This window comes from Lissotriton helveticus, chromosome 2_1, assembly GCF_964261635.1.
Source record: "Lissotriton helveticus chromosome 2_1, aLisHel1.1, whole genome shotgun sequence".
NCBI classification, from domain to species: Eukaryota; Metazoa; Chordata; class Amphibia; order Caudata; family Salamandridae; genus Lissotriton; species Lissotriton helveticus.
Window position 1 is genome coordinate 2,075,011,724 of NC_136059.1, and position 25,945 is coordinate 2,075,037,668.

The 25,945-nt window shown below is 45.6% G+C and overlaps 1 protein-coding gene across 6 annotated transcripts in view; it reads left to right on the forward strand.

The window, feature by feature from the left end:
* Positions 1-25,945, forward strand: part of PALLD (palladin, cytoskeletal associated protein) — a 1,062,357-nt gene that overhangs the window by 539,378 nt on the left and 497,034 nt on the right. For all 6 annotated transcript variants that reach the window (XM_078677029.1, XM_078677030.1, XM_078677035.1 and 3 more), the window contains 2 exons: positions 10,210-10,388; positions 13,913-13,973. In XM_078677029.1, the coding sequence (XP_078533155.1) occupies positions 10,210-10,388; positions 13,913-13,973 (240 nt within the window). The remainder of the gene's footprint in view (positions 1-10,209; positions 10,389-13,912; positions 13,974-25,945) is intronic.

Here is a 25,945-nt window from a genome sequence, read left to right on the forward strand (position 1 = left end):
TTTTCACAGGGTGGACGCCATCCCCCCCTGCCAAAAAGTTGGGCCCCACTGAAATATGCTGAGCTTGTCCCGGTGTCATTTTCAGACACCGGGACGTTCAGCAGCACTTTCACGTTGCCTGCTTTCCATTCCCAGCAGCAACAGAGCCTTTTTTCCCCTCCAGCTGGGCCGAAGTTAAGGGGCCATCCGGCCTCCTTTTGTTTGTATATCCTGACTGGGGGCCGCCTGGAACCTTATATTTAAATGTAAATGCCACAGAGGGAATCAAGGGCACATGCTTGCCTTCTCTTCACAGGTACTTAACCCCTTGTGTGCTGGTGACGGCTCCCGTCCGTCATGACACACAGTGCTCGTGTGCTGATGACGGCCAGGAGCCGCCACGACCACACCCGCGATCGGAATGTGCCGCACAGGACCGGAATTCCGGCCGCGGGCAAGGGGTTAAGAGAGGCATGCTTTTGCCTTTGTTCTGTCCCTGTATGTAAATGCAGACACTGTAAGACTGTCAGATGGGTTAGTCTGTCCCAGTATTTACACACATAATTTAAAAAGCACTATTTTATTTCTTTTATAGCGCTGCGTCATGAGCTCATTTGCATATTGTCAGTCCCTCCACTTCTTTTTATAGGACTTGTGCCCTGGGCACTATGCTTGCATCGTGTGCCGTTTATACACCGGAAACATGGGGATTTTAGCATTGCAGTGGTAATATTTGTGCTAGGGCAATATGACGGTGGTACTTAACATATGGAGTACTATGTAGCCCCCGTTAAAACTTTCTCAATCCAGAAATCTTGCTTATCATTGTGGCTTCACATGCTATGTAAAGTTGTAAATAGATCCATCGCACTGCTGAGCTCTGGACGGCTCCTTCACGAGGATGATGTTGCCTTTAAAACATTTACCATCTCTGTTCAAATAAAACATAAATATTCAGTGTTGAGAAATTCAAATGTGATTAAACGACATAATTAATGGTTTGTCAACAAAACATACCTCTCTTGCTTGTCAAAACCACTTGAACACATTGGTAAATTATATATATATATAATATTATTTTTATGTCAAATCTTGGCTAATAGTCTATCGCTTACAAATTATTGGCGGTCTGTCCTTGGGTTTTTATTAGAATAACATTCTGTGATTCAGCTTCAAATGTATATGACGGTGTCTTATTTCAGAACTATGCTGGGATGTATTCTTACAGTATCAACTTAAAGCCCTTCTTGTGTAACGTCCATTGTCCAACCACCCCCTCTGTACAAGTGTTCTGTCCTTACCATATTGAAGTGTCTGTTAAATACCAGCCACTTTGTTATGACTAGTCAATGTGGATGTGATAAGGGAATACAGAGTAACAGCACGGAAGTTTTCTTGGCCACGAGTGACTAATGGAACTTCTCTGCACAGCCTCTTATTTAACATTTATTTAAGATGTTAAATCCCAATTCTCTGGATAGAACTACTCATGATGACAACTTCGTCCTTGTTCAGCCGCAGAATTCCATCTTTGCTTCAGCTCCACAAAGTGACCTCATCACAGCGCGGCAGAGTTACCTGGCCACTGCGTCACCAGCACATTGTGTTCTTGTTTATTTACGATCGCTGAAACGATCCTGTCCTTTTCTAAGTCTGCAGATTAAATTGATGTAGCGTCCACCGCAGATATGATCTATTTTACCAGATTTCTTCCAAGCGGTGAATTTGTGTGTCTTTTAAAAACCTTGCTCCTTAATTCCAAGTCTGTTTATATCTTCAGAACCTAAAATGATCTGCTCTTCCCTTTTCGACTCTCCCTTGAGCTTCACGTCATCTGCAAACATTGACAATGGGGTATTTGTCTCACATGCCAGACCCTGTGGGACCTCTTTTTTGTTACCTCTTTCTATTGCTTAATATTTTACTATACATAATAAGTGTGCTGCACTTCCTCCAATATACAGGTGTTCGGGAAGGTCCTGTACCTGGATTGATTCAGCCAATCAGCTTCATACGTGCCTGTCGCGTATTCAGGGGCAATTTTTAGCTAAACTGGGAGGCACAGCACTCCTGGTTGGGCATCTTCACATTAGCAGGCTGGTGATGCTCTCACTGCAGAGCAGAGGAATCGGTCCTGTATCCAAGTGAGGTCATGTGGCCGCCATGATCACACCCCGATGAGCAGATTCTATAGGTTCAGGCATGCAGAAATAGTCCACATGGGTAACTTCAGCACTGCGAGTGATTAGTGCCTGCTCAGCTCTTTGAAGTTCGGCACAGCACCAAGTCATCCTTAACTAATTGTCATTTTTTTCCCTGCTAAAATAAGGGCAACCACGCCTTCCTATGGCAACCAAGCACAAAGATTTTCAAAGACCCTTTGTTGCTCACTTTCCAACAGGCAAGTCCATCAATTTCTTGTTGATTTCAGCCATAGCCTGTTGTCAAAGTCTAATGGCCACTTCATAAAACTTTTTGTAGTAGTAAAGTACTAGCTACCTCTGCAAAAACTGGAACTTGCACATGCAGTTCACAAATCTTCATTGAGAGAAGCACAATATAAGGATCTTTGTGGCCGCAAATCCCATTCACTACTACAGAACATCCACCATATCTGTGGAATTATGCGCAGCAGTACGTTTGGTAAAGGGGCATAACATCGGGCCCAAGTCACAAACCGCATTTTGAAGTACATAAAGTAGGACTCAAGTAGAACTATTTACATACTACTGAATGCAATTAAAAATCAGCGATTGGTGATTTCCACCCTTGCCTCTCCTGTCTTTCGCTTTGAAGATTTCTGCTCACGTAGGAATTCATGTTAGTACTAAATATTTCGAGGCACCCAGGAGAGAGGTGGGAAAATGTGGAATATTTACTACAAAATGGAGGGGGATCGGGGAACATTAGGTAGGGGTATTGAGAGAGACATGCTGCAAAAAACGCACACCCACATAAGAATAAGGAAATCAATCAATCAATCAATCAAATCATTTGTATAGCGCGCTACTCACCCGGATGGTCTCAAGGCGCTTGGGGAGGGGGGGGGTCCGCTACTGCTCGAACAGCCAGGTCTTGAACTGCTTCCTGAAGGTGAGGTGGTCCTGAATCAGGCGGAGGTGGGTCGGGAGGGAGTTCCAGGTCTTGGCGGCGAGGTAGGAGAAGGACCTTCTCCCTGTGGTAGCTCTTCGGATGCGGGGGACGGCGGCGAGGGCGTGGCCGGTCGACCGAAGCTGGCGGTTGGGAACGTAGAAGTTGAGGCGGCTGTTGAGGTATCCTGGGCCTTGGTTGTGAAGGGCTTTGTGTGCGTGGGTGAGGAGACGGAAGGTGATTCTCTTGTTGACCGGGAGCCAGTGCAGGTCTCTCAGGTGTCCGGAGATGTGGTTGCGACGGGGGATGTCCAAGATGAGTCGTGCTGAGGCGTTCTGGATCCGCTGGAGTCTCTTCTGGAGTTTGGCGGTGGTTCCGGCGTAGAGGGAGCTGCCGTAGTCCAGTCGGCTGGTGACGAGGGCCTGGGTGACCGTCTTCCTGGTCTCGGTGGGGATCCACCGGAAGATCTTGATTAGCATGCGTAGGATGTTGAAGCACGATGAGGAGACGGCGTTGACTTGTCTGGTCATGGAGAGGGAGGAGTCCAGGATGAAGCCCAGGTTGCGTGGGTGGTCTGTTGGTTTGGGGGCGCTGCCTAGGGCGGGGGGCCACCAGGAGTCGTCCCAGGTGGAGGGTGAGGGTCCCAGGATGAGGACTTCCATCTTGTCCGAGTTCAGTTTCAGGCAGCTGTTCTTCATCCATTCGGCTACCTCTTTCATCCCTTCGTGTAGGTTGGCTCTGGCGGTGGCGGGGTCGTTGGTGAGGGAGAGGATCAGCTGGGTGTCGTCGGCGTAGGAGATGATGTTGAGGTTGTGCTGGCGTGCGATGGCTGCGAGGGGACTCATGTAGACGTTGAAGAGGGTTGGGCTGAGTGAGGAGCCTTGAGGAACGCCGCAGATGACTTCGGTGGCTTCTGATCTGAACGGGGGGAGGCGGACTCTCTGTGTCCTTCCGGCGAGGAAGGAGATGGTCCACTCCAGTGCCTTCTCCTTGATTCCGACGTTGCTGAGGCGCTGTACTAGGGTACGGTGGCAGACAGTGTCGAAGGCCGCGGAGAGGTCTAGGAGGATGAGGGCCGCTGTTTCTCCGTTGTCGAGCAGAGTTCGGATGTCGTCGGTGGCTGCGATTAGGGCGGTCTTGGTGCTGTGGTTGGCCCGGAAGCCAGACTGCGAGAGGTCGAGGGATCCGTTCGTCTCGAGGAAGGCGGCCAGCTGCTTGTTGACGGTCTTCTCGATGACTTTAGCGGGGAACGGGAGCAGAGAGATGGGTCGGTAGTTCTTGAGGTCGGTGGGGTCGGCTGATGGCTTCTTTAGTAGGGCGCTGAGTTCGGCATGCTTCCAGTTCTCCGGGAAGGTGGCGGTGTCAAAGGAGGTGTTGATGATGTCCCGCAGGTGGGGTGCGATGACAGCGTCGGCCTTGTTGAAGACGTGGTGAGGGCAGGGGTCGGTCGGAGATCCTGAGTGGATGGAGTTCATCGTGCGGATGGTGTCTTCGGTGCTGATCGGGGTCCAGGCGCGGAGGGTGGTGGGGGGGGGGGCGGTGGTTCGGTTGTGGCGTGCGTCGGTAGGGTGCTGAAGCTGTTGTGTATGTCCGCGATCTTGTTGTGGAAGTAGGAGGCGAGGGAGTTGCAGAGGTCTTGCGACGGGGTGATGTCGTTGTTTCCGGCGTTGGGGTTGGAGAGCTCTTTAATGATGTTGAAGAGTTCCTTGCTGTTGTGTGCGTTGTTTTCCAGTCGTTCCTTGAATGAAGTTTTCTTGGTGGTGTGGATCAGTTGGTGGTGTTTTCGGGTGGCGAGCTTGAGGGCGGTCATGTTGTCCGGTGTTGGGTCTCTGCGCCAGGTTTTCTCAAGGGTTCTGCAGTTCTTCTTAGAGTTCTTGAGTTCGTCGGTGAACCATGGGGCTTTCTTGCTACCGGGTCTGCTAGGCGGGGTCCTCAGGGGGGCGAGGTCGTCTGCGCAGTCGCTGATTCACTTTGTGAGGTTGGTGGCCGCTTGGCTGGGGTTCGTAGCGCTGGTGGGTGGGTTCTTGCTCAGGGAAGTTGCGAGCTGGTCGGCTGTGATCTTGTTCCAGCTTCTGCGTGCAACCTGTTGCTGTTGGTGGTGGATCGTGGTCCTTTTGAAGCTGAAGTGGACGCAGCTGTGGTCCGTCCAGTGGAGTCCGGTGGCGTGGCTGAAGGCGATGTCCTTGCTGGAGGAGAAGACGGGGTCGAGTGTGTGTCCGGCGTAGTGGGTGGGGGTGGTCACCAGTTGCTTGAGTCCGAGGTTAGCGAGGTTGTCCAGCAGGGTGGTGGTGTTGCGGTCGTTGTTGTTCTCCAGGTGGAAGTTGAGGTCCCCGAGGAGGATGTAGTCCGCGGAGGGGAGTGGTGTAGGGAATTGCAATTCACAAAATACACATCTAAATGTACCACAGCCCTGATAATGTCAGACAACCACTTTCAAAGCCAATAGGCCGCATCTATGCAGGATCTATTGGCTTTGTCAATATATTTTAGCCATGTTGTACACCAAGCGCGGCTCCTGTTCAGCATGGCTAAAAGTTAGTGGTGTAGAGGAGAGTGACATAGAGTGGAGTAAAGTGTTGTAGTGTGGAGTCGCGTAGAGTGAAGTAAAGTGTCTTGGAGTGGCGTAGAGCAAAGTAGGGTGTCAGGAGTGGAATACAATGTTGTGGAGAGGAGTAAAGTGTTGTTGAGTGGAACAGAGTGCTGTGGAATGAAGTGTTTTAGAGAGGAGTGGTATAGAGTGGTACAGAGTGTCGTAGAATGTAGTGGGCTAGAGTGGAGTGCCGAAGAGTGGCGTAGACTGGAATAGAAATGGTGTAGTGTGGAGTAAAGTGGAGTGGTGTAGAGTGGAGTGGCTTAGAGTGTCATAGAGTGAAGTGGTATAGAGTGAAGTAGTGTGTCATTGAGTTGAAAGGCGTAGATTGGAGTGACGTAGAGTGGAATGGAGTAGAGTGTTGTGGAGTGGCATAGAGTGGAGTAGAGTTTCATAGAGTGAAGTGACAAAGAGTGTAGTAGAATAGAGTGTTGTGGAGTAGAGTGTCAGGCAGCGGCATAGAATGGAGTGCTGTAGAGTTAAGTGGTGTAGAGCGGAGTATAGGGTCATGGAGTGGAGTGTGGCATAGTGGAGTGTCATGGAGTGGAGTAAAGTGTCATAGAATGGAGTGGAGTAGCGTGGAGTGTTATAGACTGGAGTAGAGTGGAGTGGCGTAGAGCGTCATCAAGTGAATTGGCATAGAGTAGAGTTTTGTAGAGTGGAAAAGAGTGTTGTAGACGGTCATAGAGTGGAGTTGTTTGGATTGGGATAGGGTGGAGTGTTGTAGAGTGGAGTGGCATAATGTGGATTCGAGTTTCATATAGTTGAGTGAAGTAAAGTGTTGTGGAGTGGCATAGTGTGTTGTAGAGTAGAGTGGTGTAGAGTTAAGTGGCTTAGGTTATACTGTTGTAGAGTGAAATAGAGCAGTGTAGAGTGTCGTAGATTTGAGTTGTGTGGAGTGGCGTAGAGTGGAGTGTTGTAGAGTGGAGTGGCATAGAGTATCATAGAATGTTGTGACATAGAGTGGTGTAGATGTGGATTGTTGGACAATGGTGTGGAGTAAAGTGGTGTAGAGTGTGGTAGAGTGGTGTAAAATGTTGCAGAGTGGAGTAGAGTGTCTAGAGTGGAGAGGCATATAGCGGCGTATAGTAGAGTGGATTAGAGTATCATAGAGTGGAGTATAGAAGAGTGGAGTAGAGTGGAGAGACAGAGTATCGTAGAGTGAAGTGGTGTAGAGTGTCATGGAGTAGTGTGGAGTATAGTTTCATAGAGTGAAATGGCGTAGAGTAGAGTGGTGTTGAGTATCATATAGTGGAGAAGCGTAAAGAGTTGTATACTAGAGTGGAGTGGCGAAGATTAAAGTATAGCAGCATAGAGTGCCATTGTGTGGATCGAAGTGATTCATATGGTATGCATGGGTTCAAAGCCACTGCTTCTGTGTGTGGAATCAGAAAAAAAATCAAACAACAATCTATGGGGGGTTACTTTATTAGCAGGTAAAACCACACACCATATGCAAATCATGGGTATACAAACAAGCATGAAACTGCTGTCTTGAAGTTATTATCACTGTAGGCTATGTTATGGTTTGGTTTTGTCCTTTTACTTTTGATCTCCCTCTGGGGTTTGAGGTGATTTTACGGACATTGTTGTTTAATGCTGGCTGACGATGAAGCAATATAACAGGCTCCTCTGCTGTGTCCCTCCGCGCAAACCAAGGCAGTTCTCTGTCAATAGACGTAACAGTCATCTTGTTCTTTTCACTGCAGCCAGTGCAGCGCCAGGCTGCTCTGTCCCTGCGGAATGTGGAGCACGTGCCAAGAGCACACTCATTTCACAAGGTACTTTACTCTAGTATTGGGCAGATGGTTTATTGGCTATACTTTTTTATGGTAATATAATAGCTGTTGATAATAGAAAATCTTTTTTAGATTTAATTTTTCAAAACTAATAAATCATATGTGTATAATTAGAGAATACTTTTTGAGATGAGTATGTTCTGGGCGATCTGAGGGCTGCAGGGACAGTAAACAGACAACATGGAGGGTGGAGATAAACACGCAGACGAGAGGAGCATATAGATGGCAGTCGGGGGGGCACAGGGTATGTGGCCTAAGGACCAGAGCTGCCGACATTTGAACTGAGGATCCAGATTCAAGTTCTGGTGACGGCTGAACATCCTATGATTCTGGGTACAACTATTTCCCTATACCTAAAAAACGATTATTGTGACCGTGTGTGATATAATATAAGTGATGCTCAAATGTAAAGTGTGCGAATCCTCCTGTGGCCAGGATCCTGCTGTATAAAAAAACAGAAGCACAAGAGAGAGCAATGTGGGGGGAAGGGGAAAGGAACAGACCGGCGAAGCACTAACTTTTGGGTTACACAGAAGCACATTCTTTAGCAGCAACAGGTGGGAAAGAGACATACCTGGAGGACAGATAGATAAGACATGAACTCTCATTGGGTGCTTCAAGAAAAAGAAAAAAAGAGTTCCTGAAAAGCAACCCCTTGTGGAAGAAATGATGAAGCAAATCTGAGAGGTGGTAAACAGGCTATGCTCCATCGGAGGGACAAAGACATGCTGGAGGGATTAAAACAAATAGAGCCAATGCATACAAAGCAACTGTGAGTGACAAAACAAAAGGCAATGGTAGGCCATGGGCCGAATGCATTCTAGGTCAGCTTTCTGAATGTCCCCAATATGCTTTTGATACCAGATAGCTGTGCTGTCTGGTAGGCTTCAGCATAAAAGGCTTAAATATACTCCAGCTCATCCTTGGAGCAAGTCAAACATTGCAAATGGGTGACCACTGGTACTGCTGCACAATCCCATAGAAAAATATGGAGGCAGGGAATTAATTTTAAACTAACACGCCATTCAAGTAATTCATGTTATCAATTTTAAATAAGTTCTATTAACATTAGAAATGTATCTACCTATGCAAAAACAGGAAGCAGGGAACTCTGGGTAGTTCTCAAGTTTAGGTGGAGAGCAGCTCCTTTATATGGTGTACCCAGCAACACTTTGAATCTGCTCACCTGTAATGCCTGTTTTTCTAACAGAGTTTTTAAGCATGGGATTAGGACAGTGCCATCCACGCCGAACTGGAAAGTGACACAGCCTTTTGCCATTTTTACAGCAAGTGCCATCCTGACCGAGCCGAAAAATGACAATAGACATTTACCTCAGTGTTACAGCTTTGGATTGGTAAAATACCAACCAAGTCAAGGTGAAGTAAATAAAAGCAACCCCTGACACATATTTCGCTCTATATAAAAGTATTTAAATTAATTGAACATAAAACTTGTTACCATGTTTACTGTTAAATAACAAATAAGCAAATTCTAGTGAGGACGGGTATTTTTTTAATTGTTGTTTACAAATTAAAATTTATACATTTTTTATGTTTAAATTATTTTATCATTTTATACTAATTTCATTTGAGGAGGTATTGTTTTATATTTTTCATGTTATTCTATGTTGATAGTAATTATTTTAAATGATGTTGTATCTATAATTTACTTTAAAGTATTTGAAATAACTATTTAAAAAATTAACTTAATAAAATTGACCTTTACTTTCCTTTAGAAAGCATTCAGCCCTGGTGATAGATTGCTCCACCACTAGGTGTAAAGATACTAATAGTAATATTACAATCGTAAAGTCCGTCATAGGAGGTTCCATCGCCTTACGTGGTGGAGACATGTAAGTCTCCACTTGGAAATGGTGGCTTGCAAAACAGCAGAGAGTTACACCTAGGAGTACATCTACACATGAGTAGATCTACAAATGTAAATTTACCTTTGGGAATCAGGCCCTCAATATAGTTCCTTGTACGTGGGATCCACTTCAGCAGCGTGGTCCTGCTTCAGAAGCAGGATCCTTTACTCCCCTTTCACTGCCCCCTTACACTGTATTCCTCCCTGAATTGCACGTTTGTATTGTAATATAAGGATGTTGAATAATACATATGTGTAAAAATGCTCTATTGCTATTTATGCGTTTATGTATGGATAGCGGTTGATTATCGATGATTGATAATGAATAATCTACTGTATCAGGTTGATTCATTTACTGTCTTGGAAGTGGAGATGGGAGTCACCCCACACATACACACACGCACATGCATGTGAACAAACGCCACACTATGCAAAAATATCTGCACTAAATGTAGAAAGCAATCAAACAATGTAAAGATTCAAACAGTGCCACTGTTTAAGAGCAATGGTTCATTTTTGTAAGGAGTGATGAAAGTAAACTGACTTTACTAGACCAGGTTTATGTCTTAAAAATACATGGGAACAAGCATATCCCAAAAAAAGTCTTCCTGGGTGCTCCATCTGCATCAATTCTCCTGTGACACCAAGCCGTGATATACAGTTTTTTAATAGCTGTTATTTTCCCCTTGTGCCTTGCTACAGCTGTTTTAGTTCATTGAGGGTTGGATTTTTTCTCATCTGTAGATAATGTGACTCATTGCCCTGTAGTCATTTGATTCAGATCTTGGTGCTGTGCTAGACTAACTGGCGGCTCTTGCCTTTCTCCCTCTCTCTTTTCTCTGTGTGGCCCCCCTCTCCCTGCATCTGGCCTGTTGGACTACAAGGTGGTTCTGTGAAGGGAAGGAGCTGCATAGCTCTCCAGACTTCCAGATCTGCTGTGAGGACGGAGGCTTCCATTCGCTGGTCATCACCGAAGCCTTCGAGGAAGACACCGGGCGCTACAGCTGCGTGGCCACCAACACCACTGGCACGGACAGCACTTCCGCAGAGGTGTTTGTGGAAGGTACAGCAATGGGATAGATGTGTGCACCTGTATATGCGTCCGTAAGGCACAGAGGACAGCCTCAGGTCCCACAGTGTGTATGTGCTCATGCACAGGGAGGGCTCAGCCAATCAGGAGAGACAAGCACACTCTGGTGTAAGCCTTAAAGGCCAGTACATGGCTGTTAATAAAGAAAGCAAACTAGAAAGAGTCATTTCACTTTATACCCTGTGATAATGTCAGCCTTGTAGTTTTTTTGTTGTGGACCTTAGTGTAAATGGACCCTTGACCACAAACTGGGTATGTGTAGGGATTCAAAGAGGGAGGATAGAAGGTGGGGTACATTTCAGGGCACCATCTTCCAATATGCAGTGTCAAATTCGAAATACAAAGTAAGGAAAGGATAAGGCTGAAAAGGTTAAATAGAATATAAAAGTATAATTTGTGGTTTTGGCAGCAGAAAAAACACCTGCAAACTGTTGTAATGTAAAGGGTAGGAGAACGGCATTGCAAATTCCTTTTTTATGTTCGATCCAGCGGTGATGACCAGGTTGGATAATAAATTTACTGTATTATTACGCTTAGATTGAATGTTTCCCTGGCTAAAAGCGGGCATAACATGCAGTAACTAATTTACAGAATACTTTTATACAATTTTGCCATGCAATTGTCACCAGCTTTTTGTTAAGGTTAATGACAAAACTTTTTGCATGAGTACAACTATTTTACTCTGCCACTGATGAGGTAAAACTGCATCACCCATAGCGATATGTCCCATTGTAGTTTCAGTGAGACAAAATGTAGTACGTGTGCAAAAAAGGTGGAAAGGAATCACTAGCTAAAGTCACCATCACAGAAAAAGAAACGTGTGGTTTGCAGTAGAGGGAGAACTGTCAGGTTAAAAATATAAGTCTGCCCTTCCCAGCAGCTCTGTAATTTACATATTGGTCTACTTAATTTGAATTTCACAAAATATATTCAGTCACCCAGACGGAGGCTGAATAGATTTGAAAAGTGGCAGAGGATGTTTAGCTCCATTTTTAGGTCTGGCTCGACAGTGCATATACGTGCTAACCTATTGGTACTCATTCCTTAAAATATAAGTAGAGCGACCTTTAGATGTCCCCAGTGCATTATTACACTCTGTCTTTATGCTATTGGCTGTTTGGTATATCATTCCACGACCTATGGATTGCTTGCATTGAAATGCAAAAGAGGCTATTTTACCTTCTCAAAATTACACTGAAATACCACAGGCTAAACTCGTTTTCTCATATTTGTACATTGGATACCGAAAGCGATTGTTTATTATGTAAAGATATAAAATAGTGTGCCATCAGTTTGGTCAATTTTGTGCCATGGTTAATATTTGTAGCACATCCTGATTGGCCCGTGCGTTCTTACAAACTCAACAAAGACAGGACAGGAGGGGACTGCTGCATTTTTGGCACCTGTTCAGAACCTGGCGTAATATTGCCTCAGATGTCAACAGATAACAACTGTTTAAATAGTTATAGCATGGGCAGTGCAAGGCCATCATGTAGCCGCCATCTGCTCGCGATGAGTACATTTAACCGTTTTGGGGCATGTACTTGCCTGCAGGGCTGAAGGGTGTGCGTCAGATGGCACTGCTGCTCCGACACGCCCCTAAATTGAAGGATTACCAATTACCTTGTCAAATTCGTGATATTGCACGCGCGGTGGCTGAAGGGAGATGCATGCATAATGGTTACTAAGACATGAATCAGGTGTGTGTCTGGGGTCTGCGTAAATAAAGCAAGCACTTTTCCGGCTACCGTGGTCACGTCTGAGACAGCTGTGTGCAGTGTCATTTCTTTCTCACGAGACAGCTGCACTTCAAAGCGTGTCTCTGCCCCAGGGGCACTCCCTTGCTCGCTTCTGCTCTTGTGCGCGGAAGGGCACACAGGGGCAGTGTTAGGCCTGTGCCTTTATTTGGGTTCACTTTAGATATACGTTTTTCTATCGGGATTGAATGATTCTTTTCAAACAGTTGGATATAAACAACAATGCCCTAGATTTGGACTAAACCAAGTAGGGCATAAGAATAGGGGTTACCGTGGTGGGTAGTGGAAATTGTACTTAGAAATAGGCCAGTTGCCACAGGGTTGGAAGAATGCAATCGTGTCGAGTATAGCCACATCTGCCTCTGTAATAAGCCGCAACATTCTAGAACTCACAGAGAGCGCCATCTTGTTCTCCTAGACCCGTGAGGTGGCTATGGTTTCACCCACCTCAATGCACCTTTCCAAGTTTATACAGGCAGCAGAGGTTGCGACCCCTGGGTCACATGTGAGGAGGGAGCCAGTTGATGGGGAGGAATGGAGGTTAGGCCCCCCAGCTGCCACCTACTTGTGTCCTGATTCCTCACTTTTGAAGTCGCTGTAAAGACAGTGACAGTGGGCCTGCCCCTGAAAGAAGAATCAAGTATAAATGGCTACTCTACTCCAAGGCTTTTCAGCCACTGTTCTATTATTGGAAATAGGAGGGGTCAGCATAGGGCCTCTAACACCCTCAGGATCCTATTTTTTGCAGATGTGTTCTTTGCTTCTGTGTGATGCAACTTTCTAGTAATGACAGGGTCTTTGTCAGGATTGGATGACAATCACGCCCCATCGCCTTGGGTCATGTGGGCAAATAGGGTCTGGTGCCTTTGGCACTGTGGGTAAAGAAAGTCTGGTGGCTTCGGCACTGTGGGTAAACAGTGCCCAGGGCCCTCAGGACTGTGGGTAAACAGGGTCTTGTGCCTTCGGCACTGTGGGTAAACATGGTCCTGTGCCCTCGGCACTGTCGGCAAGCAAGGCCTGGTGATATCGGCACTGTGGGTAAACAGGGTCCTGTGCCCACGTTACTGTGGGTAAACAGGGTCCTATGCCTGCGTTACTGTGGGTAAACAGGGTCCTGTGCCCGCATTACTCTGGGTAAACAGGGTCCTGTGCCCGCGTTACTCTGGGTAAACAGGGCCCGGTGACATCGGCACTGTTAGGTTTCATTCAATTCCAGGAAATTAGCAGTAGAGCCTGGTCAATTGCCCTTCATGTTATGAGAAGAATCAGTGGACCTTTCTATACTTATGAGGCAGCCGCTTGTGGTTAAATTATTGGGGCCCCTATCCAGATTTTGATGCAGTGCCCTTTATTTTGCTTCATCCCACTAGACACAACATTACAACATCGACCCCAAGTGGCAAACAATGAGGTGTATTCCTGAAGCTGATGGTCAGGCTCTGGCGTCCCAATGTGAGATAACAGACTGAAATGTGAATTTAAGTGTACTGACCTGTAGAGTAGCCTCTCTGAATAGTTTCGGCCAGTAGTGCTCATCTAAGCAACGTGTTTGCAGTTTAGCTAGAGTTACAATCACAAGTGCCTAACCAAGAGTGGGGAATGGCTGATGTCAGACAATGGGTGTGAGTGTGAGAGAGATGAAATGGCATCTGCCTGCAGATTAGCAGCGGAAGCACAATGTCTAATGTTTGACTCAAGATGACCTCAGAACAAGATTGTGACTCTGCTCTCTTTCCTCAGGTACCAGTTCCTCCGATTCAGACAGCGAAGGTTACGCGGTCAAGCCAGGAGTCATGCCGCAGTAAGTGTGATCAATCACATACATTACAGCTTTTCTCTAAGTTGCTGCTACCAATCAAGTCAGGTGGGCTTCCTAAGCTCACATAAGAGCAATTAGATGGAGGGGCAGGGTCCAAAGGGGACACTGCTTCACTGTCATCGGGGGGTATTCAAAGATATTGGAGTAGACGACTCACCCACTTTACAGTGACATGCTTCTTCACCAGAGCAGACTAAAACAAAAGAAGGTTTTTGGGAGTTCTTAGATAATATGTAACTGGATAATGCAGGGATCCAGATAAATAATTGAGCGAGAGATTTAAAAAGACCTCACAATATAACCAAAAGGATTTAATATTAGTAGGGTACTGGGAGTATGGTTAAAACGTATTACAAGTTTGTGACTGAGATTCTACTGCTCAATTTACCTTCATTATAAAGTGCCAACACGTTTCAGCCCCTGCAATGAGTCCGGTCAGATTGGGGGCCTTCTTCAGGGCTGTATGCATTTTCCTGCTTAAAAACTACACATGCATTCCAAGCGCATGTATGAGGCCTAAGGTTCCCACCTGGGTAAATACTCCGTAAGTGGATCAAACCCAATTTTTGAGTTGTTCAGGGGACATGCGTATCTGGCGCCTGGTGCCGTCCTATAGCCTCACTTGTGCCAAGGTACGAGCACTGCCTGTGTACCTACCGGTTCCTAATGGTCTGCTCAGTTAGATATTATCTAAAAACTCCCCAAAACCTTATTTTGGTTGAGTCTGCCTGGTGGTATCACCCTACCAACGTGTGGATAGGCGTGAATGATGAAGCATGTCTCAATAAAGGGAGTGATGCATCTACTTTAATATCTTTGGATACTCCTGGTGGACAGGGTAGTAGTGGCCCCTTTGTACACTGCCCCTACATCCAGTTGCTTTTATGTGAGATTGTGATTTATAGAGGAGAATGCGACTGGATAGGTAATCTCCTGCTCTCTTCTAGTGAGATAAACACCTGCATACAAGCCTAAGGCATGATATCAAAAAGTGGTTTCTTTAAGAGGTGGATACGCCTACCTCCTTCAAATTTCCTATTCTGAAATAAGGACAATTGGGTTTGTTTTGTTCTCAGATTTTTAATGTGACTTCTCGTTCTTATCTCTAAAACCTCAATTTTCAGTTTATCTTCTTGCTTTCTCATCTTCATTCTCTTTCTTATAATGATGTTAGCGCTGGGCCATCTTTGTCTTACATCTGTCACCCACTTATCTTCCGTTTCTGCCTGTTTGTGTTGCCCACTCATCTTCCGTTTCCACCTGTTCTCTCCGTAGCCCAATCCCCAAAATAAAATGCCCCCCACTGTGAGGCACATGGAACAAAACGTCCTAGCGAAATGAGCGATCCGGCCCTTTCTATTAGGAAGCCAGTGGGAATTTTCCACCGCGGGAAATGCTTCAGAATGATGCATTTTACAGCATGGTTTTTAAAAGAATTTGACCCAAAACTTCCATTAACCAACATTACCTTTTTTCTTTTATTTATTCTTTCATTTTATCTGTGTCTTTTTTTCCTACTTTATGTATCTTTCTTTTCTCCCATTCCAATCTCCCCTCATTTCTTCTTTCCTTCTGTCTTCTGTCCATTCTACTTTCACTTTGTGCATTCTTTTTAGCTTTCTATCCATCTTTATTTTCCTGTTTAATTTTCTTTGATGCTTTCCTTCTTTATTCCCGTTCTTCAATTCTATCCATCCCAAACCCCTTCTCTCATTCCTCTTTCTTTTTGTATTCCTTCCACTTGTTAAGTCTTTCTTTTCTTCCTTTTCTCTGTCACCTGTCTCTCATTTCTTCCTTCCAATATTTAATTCTATTGTTCTGCTTTACTGCTTTATTTCTATCTTCCCATTTTTATTTCTTTGCGCCTTACTTTTTCTTTTCACATCCTTTTATCTAAGCTTCATTCTTTCCTTCTCTCTCCCATCCCTTTTCTCGTTCCGTTAATCTCTCCTTCTCTCTGTTCTTATTTTGTGCCTTGGTTTCATCCTGCTTCCCTTTAACTTTCCTTCTTTCCTTTCTCATGTGCAAGCGATTTCCTTCCTTCATGCTATCTAACTGCATGTGCCTCTTATTTGTTCTTTGCCATTGAAAAACTGTTTTCCATTTTGTCACAGTTTTAAGCTTCCGTGAAGCTCCCTCTCCCCTGCCCATCCCAAAGTTGTTGGAGGCTCTGTATTCTTCAAGTATTTATAACTTTCTCCTTCTGTTTAACAATTACCCTGCAAGCCAGAGAAGAAAGCCAAGAAGGGCAATACAACAAGTTAGTCTGTCCCAGACACCTTGCGCAGACTGTTAAAGTGGGTGCTCCACTAGGCCGTTGGTTCTGGCCCTACTTCTCATTCGTTCCTCCCAGTACCACTCATAGATATTAAGCTATAGATTGTTACATAGATGCCTTCTACTCGGCCTTCTTTTTCACTAGTATTCTGAACTAACTCATATTTTTATTTATTTTTATTTATTTATTTTTAGAGCGCCTGAATCACCCCCAAAGGGGTATCTCTGAGGTGCTGAAGTAGGCCATGAAAGGGGACATGTTAAAATAATACAGTTTTGAAGAGTCACTGCCTGCTCTATGCCCCTCCATCACACGCTCAAGTGGTGGCAAACAACTGTAGCTAGAACTGGCATCAGCGCTTAGTTTGTAAAAAATAAGTGCCATGGCCCTCTGCTGGAGGACCCGCAGTTTACATCACACATTGCCACTGTCAGCGCTGCCAATGACAGTACCCATACAACTACTAACTATCACACTGCTACAAGTGTGGCATTTCATACTGGTCAAAGCCCCCAAAGATATAAGAAAGGCTTGAATGGCTAGTATTATTTGTTTTTAATATATATTAAATTAATAAACAACTGTTGTTCTGCTCTCTTTTAATTGCACAAACAGCGCCACCATGTGGCAGCTGTCATAAGTGCCGGTGTGGTGGCAGTTAAGTGCAGGTGCGGAGCGGAGCGCAAGAAACTACAGGTACAAATCAAGCACTGACTGACATCCTAGCCATTGTGATTGGGTGAGTGGGGAGACACGGAAGAGCACAAGTTAAATGTCCATAAGAAGAGAGGGTAGAAAACAAATTGGAAGGGTATGCAAGATGAATGGGAAAAACAACACATGGAAAGGCAAAGTTGAAAGTAGAATAGACCCTGATCTGGCAAGGGAGCAAGACTAGAACATATATTGCAAGAATGAAAATGCAAGCAGAGTAGAGCCAGTGTTGGATGGAGTGAAGCGAAAGAGGTTATTAAATGTTAGGAGCTCTCTCTGTGGAACGGTGAGATCAGTGCAGCCAATCCGAAAGCGTGGCCTGCTGACACGAACTACTATTGTATGCTTGTATTTAAGGTCAGTGGGAGCGTGGAGCTGGGAGTGAAGCAGACAGGGACAAAGGCCAATGGCATTTCTCCAATATAAAGTTGATTTATTGATATCAAACTGCTATTCCAATGGAAGTTGCAACTTAAAAAATTATATGCATATCTGGGTGGCCCAGTAGTGCTTATCTGAGCACATAATGAGCAAGAGTGGCAGATGGAAGCCTTGTCTGGAAAAGAACATGGACAAGGTTCACTTACAGTGCAGCTGCAGCCTGGCCTGACTTTAGTGGACGAGTAGAATCAGCACTGTGGAAGGCGGGCGGGATCTGCGGCTACTCTCTTCTCACCTACAAGACATCGATCGAATACACAGAACAAACAAGCATTTGCAATGCAATAGGTCTCACATTTGCGAAAATTTGAGATAATGTTGTAGTAAATGAGAATGTTTTTTAATTATTTTTTTTGTTTGCAGTGGAGTGATTATTTATAGAAAAAGTGTTTTCCATAGCCTTGCGTGCGCCTTAGAGTTGTCGGACAAATTGGTTTTTTGCATTTAAAATGGCGTACTGGCAGGAAAACTACATGTACCAGAATGCAACAGGCAACTAGAATCTACACCCGTAACACAAAAGACGTGCTTTCTGTTTCTTTTTGTGTGAGTGTACAACAGGTAACTGTGCATGAGCATACATGCAGTGCACATACAGAGAAATTATAGGTTACAGACATAGAACACCTGGAGTGTGCAAACAGCATACAGAGATCACCCTGTTCACCTACTCTGGAGATGCATCATTCCCTCGGATAACGCAAGGTACAAGACAAAATGCTTGTGGCATGCACTCAGAACAGTTGGCACATAAACACACACAGGAGATTACATGTACAGCTTTCACAAAAGGGGCGCACGCACACAGTACATATGAGGTATGCCTAACAGATGACACAGTGACTGCACACAAAAACACATGCAGAATGCATTCCATTAGAGTACATCCCACCAGTAATCACAACAGCTGCATGAGAGCTCTCGATGACCAGGGGAGGCACTTACTTGTTTGAGCCATGCAAATTACTGTCTCCGTGGTGCATGGAGTTGGGCGAGCCTCGCAGAAGAAATGAAATGCACGGTCGCTGTTGTTGAAGTTGAAGTGTGGCATGCAGCAGAGCCGCCAGCTATACCAGCCTGGCCATGGCAAGTGAGTGTGGAGAGGGCCGGAAAGCCTGTGCCAGCGAGCGACCTCCTCAAGGTCTCCTAATTAGTGCATGGGTGGGGGTGACTGTGGGGGAGTGGGATGGGGTCAGATGGGGACAGATGGGGGGGCTGTGCCATGGAACAAGACTTGGGATGAGTGAGTGAAGGACTCAGGTATTGGTGAGCTGCGCAGAAGAAAAGAAAGGCGCAGTCGGCATTGTTGAAGCTGAAGTGCGGCGTGTCGCACTGCTTAAAAAACATAATATAAAGCGTGGCGTGCTGTGCTATTGATGATTAGTGGAGGCACTTACTTTGTTAAGCCATGTTAATGATTGTCTCCGTGGTGGCATGGAGTTAGGTGACGAGTTCGCGAGCTTTAAGCCATGCTAATGAATGTCTCCGTGGTGGCATGGAGTTGGGCGAGCTGCGCAGAAGAAAAGAAACTTGCATCCACCATTGTTGAAGCTGAAGCACGCCATAATGTTTAAAATGAACTCAATATAAAGCTCGGTGTGCCGCGCTGTTTAAAATGAAATGAAATGATTCGTACTTGTAAAGCGCACTTATACTCATGAGTGTCTTGGCGCTATACGCATATCGCTGTGGAACCCTTCCTGGCTTTTCCCTGTGAAATGCCCACTCCTGGGCACCCCCAAGGTAAAGCCAGGCATCCCAGCGCTGTTGGGGCCGTTGTGGAGATTAAGAAAGCTATTGCCCAGAGTCACAGCGTCGGACCCATGGTTAGAATAGGCACCAAGGTGAGAATTATCAGGTCCGAGGAAATTGAGCCCGAGACCCACGAATTGAACCCTGGTCCCGGGCCAGACCTCTGCATTAGGGTCTGCCGCTCTAACCATTGAGCCAGACTTCTCCACAAAAAAAACCATAAGATGAAGCGTGGCGTGCTACGCTGCTTTAAAAAAACAATATATTAGGTTGTGTGCAGCATATAGATAAACCATGGCATTCCGCAATTACTTTGTTGAGCCATGCTTATGACTGTATCTGTGGTGACATGGAGTTAGGTGACGCGTGCACGAGCAAAAGAGATGCCGTGCAAGACGCCATGCGCGAGCCAAATCTCCAGTCCGGGTGGGCGAGCCGGAAAGGAGACAATGAGGGGACCAAAAAGCCTCTATCCAAATGAAATGTGAGCGTTTTATATAAAGTATGACGCGTGCAAATGAAAAGCAGAGGCAGAGCTTCCACCCCACTTCAGAAACAAACCCGACGACAATAGATCTCCCAGACGAGACCTAAAAAGGACATTTTGGATGAACTTTTCTTTTCAATATTAGTCTTTGTCTCTCATGAGCCTCACTCTGTGGACAATATCCCAATAAACTACCCTATTGGAGGCCTCAGACACGTTAAATATATTACATGGAGTATCTCACACAGGGCCCACCTTCAAATATTTTCAGATATTTTGCTCTGCAATTCTCCCATTATCTTCCTGCACTCCTGACTCTCTTTAATCACTAGTGTGCCTCAGCTGTGCAACTGTATTCATGGTGAAGAAACATGATGAAGAAAAGGTGTTATTATTTTTAAATGATTAAAAAAAAATCTGCGCTTTAGCAAAGTACCATACAGCTGATCAAAGGTATTTATTGCTGCAAATATAAAGGCATGGAATGAACTGTGCAAACTTGATTTTCTCTTCACATAAATGTATAAAGAAGTAAAACTAAGAGAATCCATGAGTAGGGCTACGACCAATGCATGTTTGCTATTCTAGTCTATTTATGGTGCAAGGAGATAGGCTTACTTACTTCACTTATCTGTATTTGCTGGAACCCCCCTAACAGGCCACGCCCTGCGAACTCTCGCTATAACCACAGCATAAATGCACTGAACAACCATGGGCGTCCGCAGGGGGGGCAAGGAGGGGCGCCTGCCCCCTCTGGAGCACCCCTCCTTGCCCCCCTGCCAGGGCCGGCTCTAGGGTGGTGTGACCGGTGCCATTGGCGTTTACAACCTAATTATGATTTTAAAAGCACTTGCTGCACGTTCCTTTCCTCCTGCAATTACGGGGCCTCACGAAAATGTCAAGATAACTCCTGTGATTAATGTTCTTCCTAGCCAGAGATCAGAGTTTTGTGTAGTTGAGTTTTTTGACTTATGTGAAGGTAGTACAGAGGGTTAATATGCCTGCTGCAAAGAACGTGTACCAAGTAGATTAAAGAGTGCATTTAATGTAAATAGATCAGCAGGTTACTGCTTTTAAAAGAGCTATCCTTTTCTTACTTGCAATTTATAACTTAAAGTCCTATTATAGAATATTGAGGTATTAACTTTCAACATAGAAGTGCATACACTCTGCTAAGTGTAGAACATTGATAAATGTTGCAAAAAGGGTTAATTTGGGTAGAAATGGAGTCTTATTATTAAAGAAAATTCCCAACTATGCAGTTTCTTTTTCGACTCTGAGTTTGTGCTTCTCCACACCAAGCACTCCTAAACTATGCTGCCTACCAGTATGGATGACATGTGACTCCTACACTTTTAGGGGCATGTCATCAACGGCCAGCGATAATTATTGCTGGCTGTGTGTAGCGTTCAAAAAATTAACGCCGCATATCGCCGGATTCTATCGCCTGGTGAGCGCTCTATCAGCAAGGCGCATCACCCAGGAGATAGAAGTCCAGGCAAACACTGAGGAAAGAGTCGATATCGCCAGAATTCCAGCGATAGAGAACCGCGTTAGGGAAAACCTAATCTATAATGGAAGACGTGGACTCAGCATTACAATCCATCTCCCATTATAGATATGGCTCAGTAAGAAAAATAGAAGGCGTTACAAAGCGGCGAAAAACCTGGTTTGCGCTGATTATAATATCGCTATGTGTGTTAGCAATACACTTGAAAATAGAGAGAATCAGGGTTAGTGATGATATCCCATGTTGTTTTACGAGACACGCCTCCCTTGCATCTCATTAGCGATGCAAGGTGATGCAATGTTGAAACCAGCGCTAATCCCATTGAACACACGTTAGCATGCTCTTGTAAATAAAGCAATATTTTTATCGCCGCATTTCGTCCGAAAACGGACGCAAACGTGGCGATAAAAATATCACTAGGCTTTGATAATATGCCCCTTTGTCCTTTGACTTATGTAACATTTCCTATACACTGATTTACACAAGTATGATTGATTGTCTGTGTAATGTGTGTGTGATGCAAAGTGCTCTGACATACTTTAATGGTATGAGTAGTGCTATATAACGAATTCAATGCATCTGAGAGAGAGTGGTTATGGAGTCTTGGTCAATGTTAAAGGGTGCTAGTGAGAGAATCCGCGGTGGAGGTGATCATTGGGGGCGCCAACTAACATTGTCGCACTGGGTGCCGCCAGCGCTAAAGCCGGCCCTGTCCCCCTGCAGACGCCCATGCCACTATGCATTACACATGGTGCTCCAGCCACTGTTCCTCTCCAGCTCGCACTCTCTGTTCTAGTCTGAAGCTCCTCTGTGTCCCAGGGCTTAGTAGGACAAGACGCGGGCTTCATTTTCCTGCACCGTCCCTTTGGCACTCTCTTCTAGGTGAACTCCTGTGCATCTCATCGCACGACACATCTAGACAACACCTGGAGACTCTGCTCCTTTCTAGGTCCTTCTGAGTACCCTCTGCCCTTTCTCCCCCTTCCATCTTATAATTTAGTCAGAAGCGCCAGGAGACCTCGGACTTTATAGCGCGCTCTGACACAATAACAAGATTGAGGCAAAGTCTTTTCAAATAATTATTGGATACTGCCTAGAACAGTTGCTGTTAAGTAAATTACTAAGCAGAAAGAATAGTCACATTTGAATAAAAGAGTAGCGTCTGCCTCTTGCTCTGGTGTTGTTTTTGTCCTCGGGCTGCTCCGCCCCCCCCCCCCCGTCTCACCTCTCTGAGAGCCAGTGCCCCCTTTGACCCTCTAACTGCCGCCCACCCCTTCCCCGCCTCTTTTCCCAGTTCACACCTTGGTGCTTTCACACTTAACGTCACCTCCAGCTCGCATTTTCAGAGAGGGCCCCGGGCTCCCTATCACTGACATGAGGAGGAAGAAGAGAGGGGGGGACAGAGGAAAACTTGGTGGGGTCGGGGAGATGGATATGGTTGGGGTGAGAGTGAAAGAAGAGGGGGGAGAGAAAGAGAGAGAGAAGCAGTGGGGAAAGAGAGACTGAGAAGTAGGGAGGAAGGAAGGAAGATGAGAGAGCAAGTGGAGGGGGAGTGGGGTGTCTGGGTGAGGGAGAGCAGCTTCAGAGAAGTGAGACCTGTGTTCTAACTCCGCCAGTGAAGACAGCGGGTCCAAAGGAGAAAGAACCAGGCCAGACAGAGTAGGTCCAGGCAGTGTTCACGGAGGTAGGCTCGGTGGGTCCGGAAGAGGGACAGGGCAGGCAGAACAGCTCCAGAGAAGGGTGAGCAGAACCGGACCAGGGCGAGCCGATCCGGACCAGCAGATCCTCCCTGAGCAGGGAGACGGCGGGATACACAATCAGAATGTAGTGTTCAGCTTTTGTGGTGCCAAGGTGGGTGTGGGTTTTAAGGTGCCAGGGAGTAATTTAAAGGTTCACGGTGGGTTAGGGATTGGGGTGCCAGGGGGATAATTTTAGGGTTCAGGGTGGGTATGGGTTTTGGGGTACCAGGGGGGTAATTTTAGGGTTCCGGGCTGGTACGGGTTTTGGGGTGCAAGGGGGGACATTTTTTGGTTAAGGACGGGTATGGGTTTTGGGGTGCCAGGGGGACAATTTTAGGGGTCAGGGCGGTATGGGTTATGGGGTGTCAGGGGGGTAATTTTAGGGTTCAGTGGGTATGATTTCAGGGTGCCAGGGGGACAATTTTAAGGGTCGGGGTGGGTATGGGTTATGGGTGCCAGGGGGGTAATTATAGGTTTCAGGGCAGGTATGAGTTTTGGGGGCAGGGGTAATTTTAAGGTTCAGGGTGGGTATGGGTTTTGGGGAGTTAGGGGGTAATTTTGGGGTTCAGGGTGGGTATGGGTTTTGGGGTGCCAGGGGCGTAATTTTAGGATTCAGGGAGGGTATGAGTTTTGGTGGGGTGGGGTAATTTTAGGGTTCAGGGTGGGTATGGGTTTTGGGGTGCTAGGGGGTAATTTTAGGGAACAGGGCAGGTATGGATTTTGGGGTGCCACAAAAGAAAGAGATGGCTGTGGCACAACAACCCTATGGTGTATGGGATCATAAGCAGCCTGCCCCCCCATGGCTCCTCCTGCGCCCCAGTGTTTCTTGTGCCCCACCTGGCACACATCATGTCGGAGGATGGTGATGACGTTAACATTTTGCCCCCCCCCTTTAAAAATTTCTGCGGACGCCCATGTGAACAACCGGTGGACAGTGCAGGAGATTAGATTAGACATAAATGACGGACAAATAAAGAAAAAAATAGATTGAGACAGAAAGGCTGGTTCATTGAGGGAGGAAGGCTGAAGACGTGTATTAGGAAAGAAGACAAGGCAGAAGTAGAATGGATGAGGACAGAGAAACATGAAGGGAGAGGACTGTTAGCAGAGGACACTAGACATCGCTTAATTTATAAAAGAAGTGCCAGGGCTCTCGTCAGGAGGACACTGCAGCTTGCACTGCACATTGTCCCTGCTGTGCTGCCAATGATAATAACAACACAACTAACATTACACTCTAACAAATGTGACAATTCAGAATATGTCAAGCCCCAAAGCTCTGAGAATGGTTTGGTTGGCAGGTAATAGTTATTTTTAATATATATTAAATTAATAGTTAACTGTGGTTGTGGTCATCCTTAAAATAGCCAGACAGCGCCACCTTGTGGCAGACTGTCATAAGGGCTGGTGTTGACAATTAAGTTCTAGTACCGAGCACCGGAAACCACCGGCTCAAATTAAGCACTGATATTAGATGAGGCACACACACTTTAGAAGAACTGTCATTGGTGTTGGTTGGGGGTTGAGGACTGCTGCAGTCGGAGATTGACGGAATTTCTGTACAATAAGAGTGCAATAGTAAAAGCAGTATGGCAAAGATGAGTATGCAGCAAAATTAGATTTCAAAGAGGGAATCCTTAAAGAAGCAGAATAAAGCACTGTGGAAAAAACTATGAGATACGCAGGTCAATAGACTCTGGTAAACTGAGGGGATTTATTTTCTGTGTCTGGAATTTAATAGACTGCTACTTTTCCCACCGTCACCAAAGAGCTAAATAAAATTATTTAGAGTTAAAAAAACACAGTTAAAAATTAAGTAATGGTTCTGTCTGAAATGAGTAAAATTACTGAAATTTGCCAGTTATTGTTTACAGTGCACACCACAAACTCCATAACTGTATAATTCAAGTCACCTGCCATGTTTACCTTTTGCTGGACATTTTTCCTTTCCTCTGCCATTGGTAAATGTTTTTTTGTGCATTGCAGGCAGTGATAGAATTCATTGTGTGAATTGTACACCACAACAGGTGAATTTCATTGGTTTTTACATGTTTGAGCCAGAATCATAATTCAGTTTTTAATGGTGTTTTTGTTCATGGAATTTCTAGTTCTTTTTTTTAAGATATACTGTATTAACAGCCCAATTGTGCATAGCCTTCAGCTGTGTGCAGCAGGTGTTGTGATCAGAATCTGGCCTGTGGTCTCTATTTGTACCACACCTGCCAAACCCAGCTGTGCACAGACTTCGGCCAGGCCTTGCGCCTAACCCAACTTGGACATCCAGGCCCGCTGCATGCAGTTGTTACCATGTTCACTGAGGGCTGGTCCCAGGGCCTGGCTGTGGCCAGGACCTGTGCACAACCTGCCTCTGGCAGCACACATGTCTGCGTACATTTTTCAGCCTGTCCCAGTGCCGAACCTACTGTGAGCAAATAACCCCTGGCCTTTCACTATGCACATAGGGGTTGGCCACTGTGAGGATTTGCGGTGTACTATATGGTGTAGTTGTGTAACCTCACAATGGAATACACTCATGAAATCAACCTGGGATCCGTCAGACTTGTTTGATAAACCATAGCTCAACCCTTGGTAGATGTGGCTTTTAGCAGTCTGCTTAAACAAGAGAACAAGTCTAAAGTATCAAAACAACGAAATAAGAAAGTCACACAAAATTAAAGAAATCCAATACCAATTTAGAAAAAAAAATCTTACTTTTATACACCAAATTGAACCACGGGTTCCAGCAATACAGGTCTTTAAGTAAAACGTAAATCTCAGCTTTGCACTAAAAAATGCAAACAAGCACTAGCAACCACAAAGTTTGGAAGCTTTGTAAAACTTTTAAAGAGTTCTCTTCGGCTCCTCGAGCCTGCTTTGGGTGACCAAATCCAGCAGGGGATGGTCATGGGGCCAATGACGAGTAGAGGACAGTTGCCTTGGCACCAAAGCAGTCTCAAATCCAATTCCAGGTACTGTAGGTGAACCGCCATAAACTTTAGTGGAGTGGTCACGATGCAGGGAATATAGGAAGCT